At 55.5% G+C, this 16,248-nt stretch overlaps 2 protein-coding genes across 2 annotated transcripts; both read right to left on the bottom strand.

The window, feature by feature from the left end:
- Positions 1 to 4,333: 4,333 nt before the first annotated feature.
- LOC133339215 (protein FAM219A-like) lies at positions 4,334 to 7,396 on the bottom strand. Its single transcript, XM_061547366.1, has 4 exons — positions 7,317 to 7,396; positions 6,848 to 6,935; positions 6,305 to 6,519; positions 4,334 to 4,495 (listed from the first exon to the last, which is right to left on the bottom strand). The coding sequence occupies exons 1-4, from the start codon at positions 7,377 to 7,379 to the stop codon at positions 4,334 to 4,336; spliced, it is 528 nt and encodes a 175-aa protein (XP_061403350.1). The 5' UTR covers positions 7,380 to 7,396.
- A 1,765-nt stretch (positions 7,397 to 9,161) lies between these two features.
- Positions 9,162 to 16,248, bottom strand: LOC133339214 (leucine-rich repeat and immunoglobulin-like domain-containing nogo receptor-interacting protein 3). Its single transcript, XM_061547365.1, is given in 6 exon segments — positions 9,162 to 9,904; positions 10,309 to 10,707; positions 10,709 to 10,905; positions 10,908 to 10,958; positions 10,961 to 11,346; positions 16,226 to 16,248. Coding segments are annotated over 6 exon segments (1,584 nt in total). The 3' UTR covers positions 9,162 to 9,376.

Here is a 16,248-nt window from a genome sequence, read left to right as displayed (position 1 = left end):
GGACTCGACTTTATCTGGACTAGGAGTATCTGGATTTGACTCCAGCTGGACTAAAACAAACACTGGACTGGAGTCTTTGCTGATCTGTTCCAGCTCCGGTGCTTTGCTCGAGGCTATGGCCTTCCGTGACGTCACTGGAGCGCGGTCACTCGGGCCGAGACGAGGCGCGACTCTTTTTGCGATCACGATGAGCGCCAGTGACGTCACCGCAGGCACGATAATTAACGAGGTGCATGATTGTAATGACGCGATCGATGACGCCGTTATCATAAATCAATGAATGTGATTGCGTTGCCATGTGATGCTTCACGTGCCGGGGGTTATTGTGATTAATTAGGTAACTGTTAACCAGGTATAGCTGATGATGTGAGCAATGAGGCGATTGATGATGTTATGATATTAAGGATGTGATAATGAGCTAATGGGTTAATTAGCAAATAGACTGGTTATAAATGTGATAAATTAGGCGATCGTTAATTGTAAAACAAACCCAGTTATATCAACATCAACTGCAACCTGATGATGGTGGTGGTGTGATAAGGATGATATGAATGATGGATGGTGGTGATGGTGATGACAATTGTGACGACGACGGTAATCTACATCAGCCGACGCTTCGCGTAAACCACGTGTCTGTGTGTAGCCACCCCCACTCTGAATCCCTCCCCGATCCCCGCCCCCTGTGAAAACAGCCGCTGCTCCGTGCAGCTCACTTCTGCTCGCTCATTCCTTCTCTCTTCCCTCCCCTCTCATCTTCGACATCTTGGCCAGGCCATTCCTTCCCCCCCCCTCCTCCTTCCTTCACGCCGCTCATCTTGAGCCGTGCCCTGTGCGTCTCTCTTGGAGGACTTCCGTCCCGGAACCCCTTTGTCCTTTCCCGCTCACCAGGAAAGCCTCGCCGACTACTCAGGACTCTTCTCCAGGAGGGTCTTGCCAAGTTTTCGTAGTCGGATGCCACGTTGCTGCTGCTGCTGCTGCATGTGATCCAGACCGAGTGATTTACAGAGAGTTGTACCAGCAATGGGATGTTTTGGTCAATAGCAGTTAAGTGTTTGCGGTTTTTTTTAGCAATGGGAGGAAATCGGAGAACGCGGAGGAGATCCAGACAAATCAGGATCGGGGGCGGGGCAGTGTGGTGATGATGGTGTTGGTGATATTACTGAATGTGGTGCCTACACGGTTGTGGTGAGTGATGCCGATTGTGACCATGGTGATGGCAGTGATTGTGACAGTAGTGGCGATGATGCTATTGTGATCACGAGGCGTGTACTCGCGTGTAGGCGCCCCGCCCCCCTCTCCCAGCCCCGCCCCTCCCCCAGCCCGCCCCCTACACACCACCTCGTTTGGCACTGGCGCCATTCTCATGTTAATAGGTCAAACTCAACACGTTCGACCATCACAGCCCTGCTGTGTGGCCTTAAAAAGGAAAACAATATACTGTATATATAAAATGGGCAACGTTTCGGGCAACGGCCCTTCTTCATCGGACATAAACAATCGTACATTAACATTCTACCGATGTGCGGGGGCGGAGAAAGGGAGGAGGGGAGGGGGAGTAGGGGGGAGGAGAGAGGGGAGGGGGAGTAGGGGGGAGGGGTAGGAGAGGAGGGAGGAGAGGGGAGGGGTGCGCACTGGGGAGGGGCTTCTCTCTTCGTCGAACACGTGTGCTATCAGGGGTCTCACCTCGACCCACCTCGCCCCCACTCTTCACAAGACCCCCACCTCAGTATCCCCTTCACCACGCAGTGCCTCCAACCCCCACACCCCCCTATTCCAGTGCCCCCCCCCCCACAAGCCCCTACAGTCGTGGACACGAGTCACGTGGCGGGCTTGAGACCCCAACCCCACCCCAGCGACAACAGGCAGTGTTTGTGAGCGCCGATTCGTTTGCGTCGAAGCCGACCTAGCGGGAGGGTCCCCGGCGGCACCACGACTCACGCCGGTCACGGGGGCGGTGGGAGCTGTCGCTCGCGCGGCGATAGCGAATTTTATTGTCTGCAGTGACCAACCACGGATACATCAGCATCAGCAGAGCAGTCGCCTTCCTCTCACACCATCGCAATCAGAACGAGCAGGGGTCACGTGACGCCGCGACGTGGGCACGAAAACAAAGAGGGGGTGGGGGGGGGGGTTGAGGAGCGGGGCTGATAGCCCCCCGCTCCATCCCCCTCTCCTTGACCAACTCCCCCCCAACACCACCCTCAAAATAACATACACCGGACGCAACTCATAGTGCAAATCGCTGACGCAGCAGCATCAGCATCATCATCATGCAAAGTCAGACACAAATAAATAAATAAATAGCGCTAATTATCAATTAAAAAGAGCCACGTGGCCTCGAAAAAGTGACACTGAAATGTGGGGCGGACCGAACAGTGGGGGAGGGGGGACGGCCCCCAAACCCCCCACCGCCCCCCTCAGACCCAAGCCCACCGCCCACCCCCCTCCCTCTGCCAGAACCCCCACCACACCCAGAGGGCCCTGGTCCCACTTCACCGCCTGGTCATTGTAACCATCCCAGCCACTTTAAATCCACCAATGGATTAAAGGCGTGCCCCATACCATAGTCGGCCATGTGGATTTTGTGAAGCGACGTACTTCACCACTCTGGGCAGTGCGGAGTTGGCAAGCACCGATTTCTGAGATCCCTCGCCACTGATGTGACCGTGGTGGAACGCGAACTCAGCCCCGCCTGGCTCACACGGTGCATGCACCAACTGCTGCGCTACCGCTCCGCATGCCCCCGTGGAATCCTATCGATCGCCTGTGACCTGAGGAGCTCGTCAGGCTGAGCGGGGGTTCAGTCCGCTGGCGCTTGAATGGTAGACGGCCTGGCAATACCAGAGGCGCTATAGGCCGTGGGCCTGCAATGGATGGGGCTAGATGGCAGCTCCGCTGGCTGGAGTCAGCGGCGGGTAAACCCTGTGCTCATATTTGTATGAAATCAAACATTTTCACTGGTGTGAATCATTGGCATTTGCTTCATAGGGCGTCATATGAGATGCCCGGAGTTTAGGGTGAACTTTGGGGGGTGGGGGGTCCCGAAAGGTGAGGGTCTGTGGGGGGGGAGGGGTCGTGGGGGAAGCGAGCAATGCCTCCATCACCCAGACGGAGAGAGTTTTAAAATTTTAGAATCCCAAAGCCTGGCGCGGAGCAGGCACGGAATGATGTCAACCGGGCACAAGCCTCATCCTCAACATACTATTATCATCATCATCATAATTACCACTGCCATCAACATTATGATCGTCACTCTCAACATCGCCATTATCAATACCATCGCGATCAGCTAAAATGTAACCAACACCCCCATCGTGAATATAATCGTATTCCTTGCCATCGTTATCTGCAGCAGCAGCTTCAGAATTCATCATCATCACTATCACCACCATTATTTCCACCATCATCACAACCACCAGCAGGCTTATCAACATTACCATCACCAACATTCTCAATATCAACATCAGAGCAATTTCATCCCAACAGTCTTCATAACACAGCAGCACCATCACCATCAGCACCACCACCATCCTCAGCATCAGTATCATCAGCAGCCTCACCATAATCGTCAGTTTAAAATGTCTAGCGAGTGAGGGAGCACAAGACAGAGGCACTAGCACATCACCATCTACATCACCATATCACCAGTGACGGCAGCTCCCTCGCCCCACCGTCAAAACCACCAACTTCATCGCCATCCTCATCTTCAAGTTTCATCACTAATTACCATCATGAACAGGTGTATAATCATCTCCAGCTTCACCGCTATGTGAGCGCAATCATCATCATCATTACCATCGCCACCTACCACCATCATCAAGCGCTTCATCACCATCACTATCATCACCATCTATATAATCACCATCACCACCCATCAAGCGGAACACCCAATACCAGCATTATGCACCCCAATGCTAGCAGCAACACTGTGGTGGTGGTGGTGGTTGGTAGGAGTTCTGGTATTTATTGCGCGTGTGACATAGCTGTTGGCAGTTGTGGTGCTGGTGTTGAGTGCAGTGGTTGTGTTGATGCGAGGGACTGGTGGTGGCTGAGATGGTGGTTGTTGTGATATCAGTGCTTGTGGTATTTGGTCTTATTGGTGTTTGTATTGATCACGGCGTTTGTGCTGGTATTGGTAATGGTATTGATCGCGGCGGTTGTGTCTGGGTATTGGTAGCGGTGGTAGTAGTAGTTTAGGTGCCGCCCCTACTGCAAGTTACAAGTGGCGGTGTGGGACACGAGCTGGCAACACCAGTGTCGTGGTGGTGGTGCTGTTAGTATTAGGACGGTCGTTGTGGTGGTGGTGGTATTGATGGTGTTTGCGTCCCAAGCCCTACTGCACATTGCACGTGGTGGAGGGAGACGCGAGCTGGCAGCAGACGCACGCGGGGCTCATGGGTTTGGGGGGGATGAGGTCCAAGTCCTCGTCGTCTGGGACCTCGTCCAGACGGTACCCGTCCTTCAGCAGCTGCCGGTTCAGGTCCTGGTTGATTTGCTACAAAAACAGATGGGTCCCATATTCTTAGGTTTTTTCGGTAAAGTCACGTAGGTAAAAAATTAAAATTGATAAAAGTAAAATAAAATAAAAATCACCACGTTTTGGAGGCAACACAAGCTTCCGTCTTCAGGTGGAACCGTCACAGCACGCTTGCTGCTGAAGACGGAAGCTTGTGTTGCCTCCGAAACGTCGTGATTTTTATTTATTTTTATTTTATTTTACTTTTATTAATTTTAATTTTTTACCTACGTGGCTTTACCGAAAAAACCTAAGAATATGAATCCTTGCAGTCACGAAAGCTTCAAATCTAGAACAGATGGGTCCCCTCATCCGTCGCCGTAATCGTCACCATCACCACCATTATCATCATCATAATATTAATAATCATTATCACCATCATTATCACCAGCATCATGAACATTGTTTATCATCACCGTCATAATCACCAGCATCATTAACATTAACATTTTTGTCATCTTTAGCATTGATGGTGACGAGGGAACGGATTTCTAGCGCAATGCAATGTGGCACACAGGGATCGTGAGGGCGCCATGGGTCAGGGGTTACGGGGGCTCCGGGGGGAGGGGTCTCACCTCTGCAGAAGAATATCCCGACGAGGAGTAGCGCGAAAGCGTCATCTCATCCTCGCTGTGAACACAGAACAACACCTCGTCACGAGCCACCACCTCACCACACGCAACACCTACTCAGCACCTCCTCACTACTACCAACATGTACGAACCACACACAGTACCTCTTTAATACCTGCTTGCTACACAGAGCACCTCTTACTACTTTATTGAACACCATCTCCTCACAGCACACCTTGTCACACCTCGTCACAAACACCTACTCCGTGCCCCGTGTGTATGATCTGTAAGTTTGAGTGTGTGAGCTTGTGTCTGTATGTGTTCTCTGAGCTGTGGTGTGCTTGCTTGAGTCTGTGTGAGGTGTGCAATATGCGTGTGTAATCTGTGAGTCTGAGTGAGTGTGAGCTTGAGTGTGTGTGCACTGGAAGTATGCATGAGCCTGTGTCTGTATGAGCTGTGAACTGTATGTGTGAGCTTTGAGCTTGTGCGTATCTGTGGGCTGAGACTGAGAGTGTTTGTAAGTGTGTGAGCTGTTCGTGCGTGTGGGCTGTACGTGTGTGTGTGGCTGTACGTGTGTGCGAGCTCGTTCGTGTGTGCAGGCTGTTCGTGTGTGTGGGCTGTACGTGTGTGTGTGGCTGTACGTGTGTGTGTGGGCTGTACATGTGTGTGTGGCTGTACATGTGTGTGAGCTGTTCGTGTGTGTGGGCTGTACGTGTGTGTGTGGCTGTACGTGTGTGTGAGCTGTTCGTGTGTGTGGGCTGTACGTGTGTGTGTGGGCTGTACTGTGTGTGTGGCTATACGTGTGTGCGAGCTGTTCGTGTGTGCAGGCTGTTCGTGTGTGTGCAGGCCTGTACGTTGTGTGTGTGGCTGTACGTGTGTGTGTGGGCTGTACGTGTGTGTGGCTGTACTGTGTGTGAGCTGTTCGTGTGTGTGGGCTGTACGTGTGTGTGGTGGCTGTACATGTGTGTGAGCTGTTCGTGTGTGTGGGCTGTACGTGTGTGTGTGGCTGTACGTGTGCGTGAGCTGAGTCTGTGTGTGAGCTTGACTTGCGTGTGTTAGCTGCGATCCTGAAGCGCGTCCGTGTGTACGAGCTGTAAGTGGGTGTGCGCAAGCTGTACTTGCGTGCATGCAGGCTGTATGTGTGTGCGCGATGCGAGCAGTACGTGTGTGCACGTGTGAGGTGCGAGCCGTACGTGTGTGTTTGCGCGAGCTGTACATGCGCGCGCGTGCGAGCTGGAAGCAAAAGATCGGCACCTGTCGGAGGTCGATGGCCACCAGGGGGTTTCTCGTCGGGCCTCTGCTCCAGCGAGGCGTAGCCCTTGCTGGGCGCACCGAGCCGCGTGCGCGCCCCCTTCTTGGGCTGCTGGCTCACGGGGCTGCCCTCTCCCCGACGCGCCCCCTCACGCTCCCGATCGCGCTGTTTGTCTGCTGCTACGGAAGGGGTGTGGGGTGTGGGTGAGGGGTGAGGGGGCCCAGTGACCTGGTCACCTGTGTGGCATGGTAACCCTCCACCGTGACCTCTTCACTTTCGCGATGTAATCATGACGACGAGGGGGCGTGGTGGGGGGGCAGTGTGCCGGTGACCAGCTGTGATTTGTTACCGTGATCGTCAGCAACACCACCACCGTTGTCATGATTACCACCACCGTCATTATCCAGCATCATCTGTTTGTCAGTGACACTGGGTGGGTGGAGAGATGGCAGCCGTGAGCCGGCGACCTCGTGACCCGGTGAACCACTGCGGGCTGCCCTCACTCACCGGTGCCCAGGGTCGCCGGGGACGAGGTCGTGGTCGCCCCGTCCGCCACATCCCTGCCGCTGTCCGTGCTGCTCGCATCGCTCGAGTCCTGGAGAACACGGGGAGAGGGGGGGGGGGGCGTACGGTGATAGGAGAGGACGGGTGAGACACGGGGAGACAGAGAGGGGACAGGGGGAGACAGAGAGTATCGTGGACACGGGGACACGAACACACATGGGGTTCGGGGAGGCCGAAGAGCGTCTCGTGCTGAGAGCAACCCCGCCCCAAATCGCTGCAGGGCTGCCGGGGGCCGCAGTTCAGGAAAGCCGTATAAAGCCTGCACTAGGCCCCCCGTTGAAGCTCCGCTCACGCAGCGGCGAGGCCCCGCGTCCCCCTGACGCCTCCGGCCTCGCGCTTCCCCTAGGGGGGGGGCGTTCGCATGCCGGGACCCCACGTCCCCCAGCTCGCCCCCGGGGCCCCCGAACCTCACCGATTCCGAGGTCTCCACCGCAAGTCCCGGCTCCTCCAGCCGCGCCGCCTCCTCCATCGCCATCGGTGAGCTCGGCCTCACGTGACCCGCGCGTGACGTCACGGAGAGAGGAGAGTTCTCGTGATGACGTCACGCCCCGGCGGGAGATTCAAACTCCCCACCCCCCTCACCCACGTTGACTCACAGATAAAAGTCTTGTCGGTAACACGTGATAATAATAATAAACGTTTATTTAAAATAAATTATCTCTAGAAAGGGGGTACAGTAAAAATACACAAGAGATTTAAATAAACAACTCATATGTACAACGAAAGAATAAGGGCACACGGCTGTTTTATTTCGTCACTCCACTGCTGGATGAGAGGCCTCCAAACCACTCCCCACTCACGTGCGGTGTCATGGCGGTTATTTGACCATACTACACCGTGCCGGCTTGTTGGTGAAGGCGCAGGGAGCAAAGACGTTGGAGCATAGCGCCAGTACTGTACAACATTGGCGGTTGCCCAAAGCGTGGGCCCGTATAGTTAACGTGAAATCAATCACGTCTGTTGGCAACTTAAGCATGAACAAACCTCATAGCTATCGTGTAGGGTACACAGTTACGTAGTTAAGCCCTCGCTCAACACGTGGTTGCACAACGCGTGTTCGCTACAACGCAGTTCTTCCATTTGGGAACACTTTTCGCACAACGTGGAAAGCGCCCGTTATAACGCGAAACGCGCCGGTTATAACGCAGAACGCGCCGGTTATAACGCAGAACGCGCCGGTTATAAGGCAGAACGCGACCATTATAACGCGGAACGTGTCCGTTATAACGGGGTTTCTGAGCGGTCGATTACGAACTACTTTCTAGAGCTGCACGGCTGAGCAATCACGTGGTGGCGTGCCCTGAGTTATTTGGCCCGCCACCTCACTGTGTGTAGCACATCGTATCTCGCCACAAACATTATCGCTACATTACTTATCGGGAAAGGTTTTCGCTAAACGCGTTTTTCGCTTAACGTGGCACTTTTCAGAAACGCATCTATCGCGTTCAACGAGGACTCACTGTACTCCACAACAACTGATCAGTGCTCTGATAAAAAAAAAAGATTGTAAAAAGAGGCCCCGTGGAGCCACCTGGAAACCCACAACAAAACAATGCTGCTGAACTACACTGATTGTTACACGTACAGGATCAAAGGCAATGCCACTACACGTGTGGGAGTTGCTATTGCTCACCATCGTAATCGGCCAATCCACTGCTCGATTAAAGTCCTTCTCCCCCACCCCGCCCTCTCCCAAGCTACGAATCCACTGGCTTACGAACAGGACTGCGGTCGGATTTGTTTGAAGTGACGTCGACCGTTGATTTACACACAACACTTTGACGACGTGCTACAGCTACTGATGAGGCAATTGCGAACGAATTTCACGGAGACATCGACCACAGAGCTATGGCGAACGAGTGATGACGACAACGGTGGTGGCACGTGGTGTTGCGGTGAGCGCACAAAGACGCCGGGATGGTCACGTGCAGCACGGATGCGATGCAGCTCCACGTCGTCTACGATTGGTGACATTACGAGGAAAGAACCCGCTGGTTGCTCCGCAACGGAAATAAATGCAACAGCTGTGATGTGTATACTCTTCTCACAATCATCCTGTACACGGAGCACTGCGAGTAATCTGCGTTGTTTAATCTCATAAAATAATGCCAAGATAATATGCATTGTGAGGTTTATTTTTTTCTCGGATTTTAAGAATATTCTGGCGAAATATTAACATGAATAATTAAATTGAAAAGTTAGACCATTTTAAAAGAAAACCGTGTGCTTAGTCTTCTGTATTTGTTATTCCCATCTCGTCGGTGTTGTGGAGGGGGGGGGCAGAATAGATGTAGAGAAGAGATAGAGCTGTAGCGAGATGAGGGGAGATCCAGGCGAGACAGGGATGGAGTGAAATGAGAGGAAGGATGCAGACATGATACAGAGGAGAGATTAATTCGCTGTTTATGTTGATTATCTTGATGTGTTAATATTAATTAGAATTTCATCTGATCATTGAAGCGCTTCTACATTTCATAAAACCAAATCCCCTTGAGCTAATTGGGGCCCTACACTCGTACTTGGTTTTAGCCTACCTAGTGCCACCGTTGTTAGGAAGCTCACATCATCCTCATGACGAAGTGACGAGGGGGGGCCCGGCTGGGGCTCCTGGGACCCCCCCCTCGATCTGCGGGTCCCCCCGTACTCGAGCTCCGTTCGCTGCCTCGTCCTCCTCCTCCTCTTGTGGCCCCAACTCCGCGTTCCCGCGGCGAGGACCAGGAGGCAGAGAATCACAACGCCGAGGAAGGTGAGGCCCCCCAGCCCCGCGGACACCAGCAGCAAGGGGTCAGCGGGGTCAGCGGGGTCCCGGCGGGCTCGCGCGCCTCCCCGCGCGTCCCCGTCGCGTTGAAGCTCTCGGAGTCTGCGGGATCGACGGCGTCCCAGGGGTCCGCTGGGTCCCAAAGGTCCGAGGAGTCGGAGGGGTCGGAGAGGGACGGCGGCGGGACCCCCCCGGGCCCCGACACGACGAGGGGCACCGCGCGGAGGTGGCGGCCCGCGGCGCTGGAGGCCACGCACGTGTACGAGCCGCGGTCCCGCGCGGCGCGCGCCGACACGAGGAGGCAGCGAGCCGTCCCGCAGCACGCGGAGCCGGGGCCCGCGCTCTCGATCATCGTCATCATCATCATCATCACCCTCCTGCTCACCCCCCTTCCCATCCCCCTGCTTCCCCCCCTCCTCATCACCACCACCTCCTCTCTGCTCCCTAGTGTCTCCCTGTTCTCCATTCGCTATTGGCTCTCTCGTCCCCTCTTCCCCATCCTCTTCCTCCTTCTTCTCATCCTCCTCCTCCTTATCCTCCTCCTCCTCCCCGCCATTCCTCGCCCTGCTCTCCTGCCTCCCCCTTCTCCCCCTGCTCCCCCTGCCGTTCACCCCCCTCATCGTCCTCATCCCCCTCGTGCTCGTACCAGCGGCCCCGGGGTCCCTCCACGCGAGGCCTGGGGGGCGGGTCCCCTCTCGCGCTGCACGGGATGCGCACGGCGCCCCCCGCGCGCACCGCCACGGGCCCCGCGCGCAGCCTCACGCGCGGCGCCCTGCACCGCAGCGGGGCGCTCAGCAGCCCGCGCGCCCCGCGCCTCGGGGGGCGCCGCGCAGGGGGGGCCCTCGCCGCCCCCCAGCAGCGCCTCGGGACTCGGCCGGGTGCGCAGCCAGAGGAGGCGGCAGTCGCACGCGATGGGGTTGCCGTCGAGGCGCAGGGCACGCAGGGCGAGCGGGGCGCCGGCGCGCTCGGGCAGGGAGTCCAGGGCGTTCTCCGAGAGGTCGAGGTCGCGGAGCGCAGGGAGGCCGCGCAGGGCGCCCGGCTCCACGCGCCCGTAGCCCCGCGCCCGACAGCCGCAGCACGCGCAGGCGCGGGACCCCCCGCAGGCAGCGAGGTCCCAGCGCGCGCAGGGAGTTGCCCGACGCGTCCAGCTCGGACAGCGCGGGCAGCCGGGCGAGGGCGCCGCTCGGCAGGGCGCGCAGCCCCGCGCGGCGCAGCGACAGCGAGCGCAGGGCGCCCAGGCCTCGAAGGCGCCCTGTGACACCCACAGCAGCGAGTTCTCGGACAAATCGAGCTGCCCAGGGCGCCCAGACCCGAGAAGGCGCCGCGCGGCACGGCGCGCATGCGGTTGCCGCTCAGGTCCAGCCGCCGCAGGGCGCCGAGAGCCGCGAAGGCTCCGCTCGGGAGCACCGCGATGCGGTTACAGCGCAGCGACAGGGAGCGCAGGGCGCCCAGCCCCGCGAAGGAGCCCGGCTCCAGCGCGCCCAGCGCGTTCTCGCTCAGGTCTAGCTCCTCCAGGGCCGCCCAGGCCGCGAGGTCCCCGGCGCCCAGGCGCGCCACGTGGTTGCGCGACAGGTCCAGGGAGCGCGCCGACCCCGGCGCGGACCCGGGCACGGCGAGGAGGCGGCGGCGCGCGCACAGCACGGAGCCCCCCGAGGTCGGGGGGCAGTCGCAGCGCGGGGGGGCACTGCAGGGCGAGCGAGGTGCCCGCCAGCAGCAGCAGTAGCAGCAGCAGGGAGGTGCGTAGCGACGCCTACAGCAGCAGGCAGCAGGGGGGGGGGGGGGGACGCAGGGTCACTTCCAGGGGTCGGCAACCTGCGCCTCTTTGGCTTCCCCCCGTTTAACAACAACCCCAAAACAAAACTTTAACCTTAAACATCATTTAACGTCACGACAATTTATTAAATACGGCAGGGAATGTGTGGCTATGGAATGTATTGGTGACGACAAAATGTACAACAGTCAAACTGTACTGTTAAAGAATAACTAAATGCAGGATTTTTTTTAAATAGACGCACTTTATTCCATCACTATTTTGTTTATTTAAGTCATAATGTGTTGTTGTTGTTGTTGTCATCTTGCTGTTTACCCGCTGCTGTGTTTGTGTACAAGTAGCTCTGCCTGTGATGCGGTTCTCGAACTATTTGGGTCAAAGTCAAAAACCAAAGAAATATCTCTCCTGCGTCTTCTTCCTCTTCTCCTTTGGCTGCGTCCAAATGACGTGTGTGGGTTGAACTTCTTTCGCACCGTACGTAGCCAACCGCGCTAATCGGAGGTGCGGGGGAAGGACAACAAACTAACACACTAAAATAAAAAAGCAGTGCGGGTTGCAAGTCCATATTTATAATCCTGTTTGATTAATTATGGGATTAAGGGGCCGTCCATAAATGACGTCACGCGATTTCCCCCCCCCCCCAAAAAAATGCTTCAAATCGCTTTAAACTATAGTCATTGTAGTGCGTATTTAACGTGGCGCTGCACTCTGATGTTGTAGGAAAAAACATTTATTAAAAAGTATATTTAATTAAGTAGAACGTGTTGTCTAAATTTATTTAAAGTTGCGCATTTTGATGTGATGTCACATTTCTCAAACCCCTCCCCCCCCCCTCGTCACACGTCACAAATGTCTGACCCCCCCCCTAGGTGCGTGACGTCATTTATGGACGGCCCCTAATACAGAATACGATCATAGAGGAATGTGTATGAAGAGTCGTGCCCTATACTCCAGTGGTAGTGCCTTATGCCATAATCCCTTCTCCAAGTCAGCCTAGCAGGGTTCCGGAAAATATCGAGTCAGAAATGAATGCCTAAGCAAGTGAGGGATTGGGATGAGGAAGTGGGGTGATGGTGAAGGGGTGAGGGAGTGGGGAGTGGGGTGATGGTGAAGGGGTGAGGGAGTGGGGTGATGGTGAAGGGGTGAGGGGAGTGGGGTGATGGTGAAGGGGTGAGGGGAGTGGGGTGATGGTTGAAGGGGTGAGGAGTGGGGTGATGGTGAAGGGGTGAGTGGAGTGGGGGTGATGGTGGATGGGTGAGAAATTGAGATGTGGGCCTATTCATCTATTTTAATCTATAGATTTCTACGTATTATTTAATTTTCTCTGTGAATCTACAGGTCTTTCTGCGAGGTCTACGGGTATCTTTGTGAGTATATAGGTCTCTCTGAGTATATGGGGTTTTCTGTGAGGATATGGGTCTCTCTGTGAGTCTATGGGTCTCGTTGTGAGTCTATGGGTCTATCTGTGACTCTACAGGTCTCTCTGTGAGTATATGGGTCTCTCTGTGAGTATATGGGTCTCTCTGTGAGTATATGGGTCTCGTTGTGAGTCTATGGGTCTCTTTGTGAGTCTATAGGTCTCTCTGTGAGTGTTATAGGTCTCTCTGTGAGTATATGGGTCTCTCTGTGAGTATATGGGTCTCTCTGTGAGTCTGTGTTGAGCAGGTGTTTCTCACCTGCATCCAGCAGCAGCAGATCTGGGCCTTTGGAGCCTTGAGGGGGAGGGGGAGAGACGCCATCACTCCCCGCCTCCAGCTCTGGGAATCCGGGGGGGGGGAGGAGGTGGGGGGGAGGAGGAGGAGGTGGGAGGGAGGAGGAGGAGGTGGGGGGGAGGAGGAGGTGGGGGGGAGGAGGAGGTGGGGGGGGAGGAGGAGGTGGGGGGGAGGAGGAGGAGGTGGGGGTGAGGAGGGTAAGAGGGAGAAGGTGTAGGAATGGAGGAGGTAGTGGAGGGAAGAGGAATTGATGGAGAGTGAGAGAAGAGAGGAAGAGAGGGGGAGCAGGAGATGGGGGGGCGAGGAGGAGGAAGATGCGCGCCCCCTGCGCGCGCCGCGATGCCGGCAGTGACCTTGGTGGTGAAGGGGAGGGAAGCTTCGTCTGGGAGGTGAGGGGGCGGGGCCGTGAGGGAGGGGGGGGTAACGAGAGAGGTAACGGGAGAGAGATCACTGTAACGTCAGGGGGTAACGTCAGGGGTAACGGCTGTCGTGGAGGCGGAGGAGACGCCGGCTCTGACAGCGGCGACTGCCGTCTCCTGCAAATCTCCCTCCTCGCGTCTCTCCCTCGCGTCCTCCCGTCTCCCGCTGCGTTCTAACCCGAGTGAGTGTGGGGGCGGGGGGGGGGCTGAGTAGGATGCCCTGGGAGGAGCAGAGACGTTCACGCGTGCTCACCCACGCGCAGGTGAGCACGCGCAGGTGTCTGTGTGTGTGTGTCTGTGTGTCTGTGTGTGTGTGTCTGTGTGTCTGTGTGTGTGTCTGTGTGTGTTGTGTGTCTGTGGTGTCTGTGCGTGTGTCTGTGCGTGTCTGCGTTTCTGTGTGTCTGCGTGTGTCTGCGTGTGTCTGGTGTGCGCGCTAACAGAGGCAAAGATCCCCCGTGTAGCCTTAACAGACTGTAGGGGCAAGTGCTTTAGGGTAGCACCGATGACGGCCACCGCGGCACACGAGGGGGTGGGTGGCCAGCACCACGCCCGGCCCGCCTTTGTCTCCCCAGTGACGATGTTTACACACCGCACCAGGTACTCATTTGAGGCTGAGTCGACCTAGGGAAGGCCCAGGACCGGTTCAGATAATCGTCATTGGTGTTGGCCGTGAGCGGGAATCGAACTAGTGTCGCTGGGTTTGTAGCGCAGGGCGTCACACTACACTACACACACAGACACGGGTAGACACACACGGGTACACACACACACACGGGTACACACACAGACACACAGGTACACACACACACACAGGTACACACGCACATGGGTACACACACCTGGGTACACACACATGGGTAACACACACACAGACAGGGTAGACACCACATGGGTACACACACACACATGGGTACCACCAACACACACGGGTACACAAACGGGTACACACAACACAACGGGTTACACACACACCCGGGTACATACACACACGGGTACAAACACACACGGGTACACAAACGGGCACACACCACACACCGGGTACACACACACGGGTACACACACACACACAAGTACACACACATGGGTATACACAACATGGGTATACACACACAAACGGTCCACACACACAGACACGGGTACACAAACAACACGTGTACCACACCACGCGCACCTACGCAAGGTGGCAGTTGCCAGGCAAAGCGGTGACCCTCGGGACCCCGGTGCGAGAAAGTGCCGTGGGGGGGGTAGGTGGTAACGGGGGTGGTGGGCGGAGGGGGCTGTTAACAGGGTAAACGAGGTGAGGGTTATGGGGCGCAGAGGTAACAGGGTGGTTGGGTGAGGAGGGTAACGGGTGCGAGGAGGGTAACGGGGTGAGGAGGCCTAAGAGGCTTTCTCCTCATCATCATCCCATCTCCTCCTCCCCTCACCTCCTCCTCCCCTCACCTCCTCTCTCCCCTCACCTCCTCCTCCCCTCACCTCCTCTCTCTCCTCACCTCCTCCTCCCCTCCCTCACCTCCTCCACCCCTCACCTCCTCCCTTCCCCATCACCTCCTCTCTCCCCTCACCTCCTCCTCCCCTCACCTCCTCCTCCCCTCACCTCCTCCTCCCCTCACCTCCTCTCTCCCTTCACCTCCTCCTCTCCTCACCTCCTCTCTCTCTCCCCCCGTGTCTCTCGACCGATCCTAAAGACCGTGATCGGCACTAGCATCGTCATCAGTAGCAGCACCACGACCATCATCATCATCAGCAGATTTATAATCATAACATCACCACCAACGTCACCATCAGCAGCATTATAGCCATAACATCATCATCTGCACCATCATCATGATCATCATCAGCAGCATTATAACGACGACATCATCATCAGCACCATGAACATCAGCAGAATTCTAACCATGACATCATCAGCATCATCAGCAGCATTATAACGACCACATCATCATCAGCACCATGAACATCAGCAGAATTCTAACCATGACATCATCAGCATCATCAGCAGCATTATAACCACGACATCATCATCAGCAGCAGCATACGCACCGTCTACGTTCGGTAGTAGGCGGTCGTTAAAGAAACTGAGTTGCATGACTGTACAATAAACTGTCTGTTATTTATAACTTCACTTACAATTGACATCGTATAATCCCGTGTCTGTTTACATGTTCAAACAATAGTCACCAGAGACCTGCATTTTCCATTGACTTACACTGCCCATATATTAACATTGCACATAAACTAGCATTTTTCATAGACTAACACTGTCCATAGACTAACACTGCCCATAGACTAACACTGCCCATAGACTGACATTGCCCAGACTAACACTGCCCATAGACTGACATTGCCCAGAATAACATTGCCCAGACTAATATTGCCCATAGGCTAACATGTTGCCCAGACTAACTGCCCATAGACTAACACTGCCATAGGCTACATTGCCCATAGACTGACACTGCCTATGGACTAACATTTCCCAGACTAACATTGCCCATTTGACTAGTCCATAACCCTCTGTCTACACATTCGTACAATCGTCGCACTCGACAAATGGTGAATGTTTCTGTAACTTCATTTTGTAATTGTGCCGAGATCGGGTTAACATTCATCTATGGGAGCCGTCTCACGCTCCACGCAATTCGTTCTGTAACGTTGATTTACCTTTGTGCAGCATTCCCCCACAT

The sequence above is a fragment of the Lethenteron reissneri genome, unplaced genomic scaffold (genome assembly GCF_015708825.2).
Source record: "Lethenteron reissneri isolate LAM-NWPU_2019-01 unplaced genomic scaffold, ASM1570882v1 scaffold_1663, whole genome shotgun sequence".
Lineage (NCBI taxonomy): Eukaryota > Metazoa > Chordata > Hyperoartia > Petromyzontiformes > Petromyzontidae > Lethenteron > Lethenteron reissneri.
The sequence above is the reverse complement of the archived record's forward strand: the minus strand, read 5'-3'. Positions and strand labels throughout refer to the sequence as shown.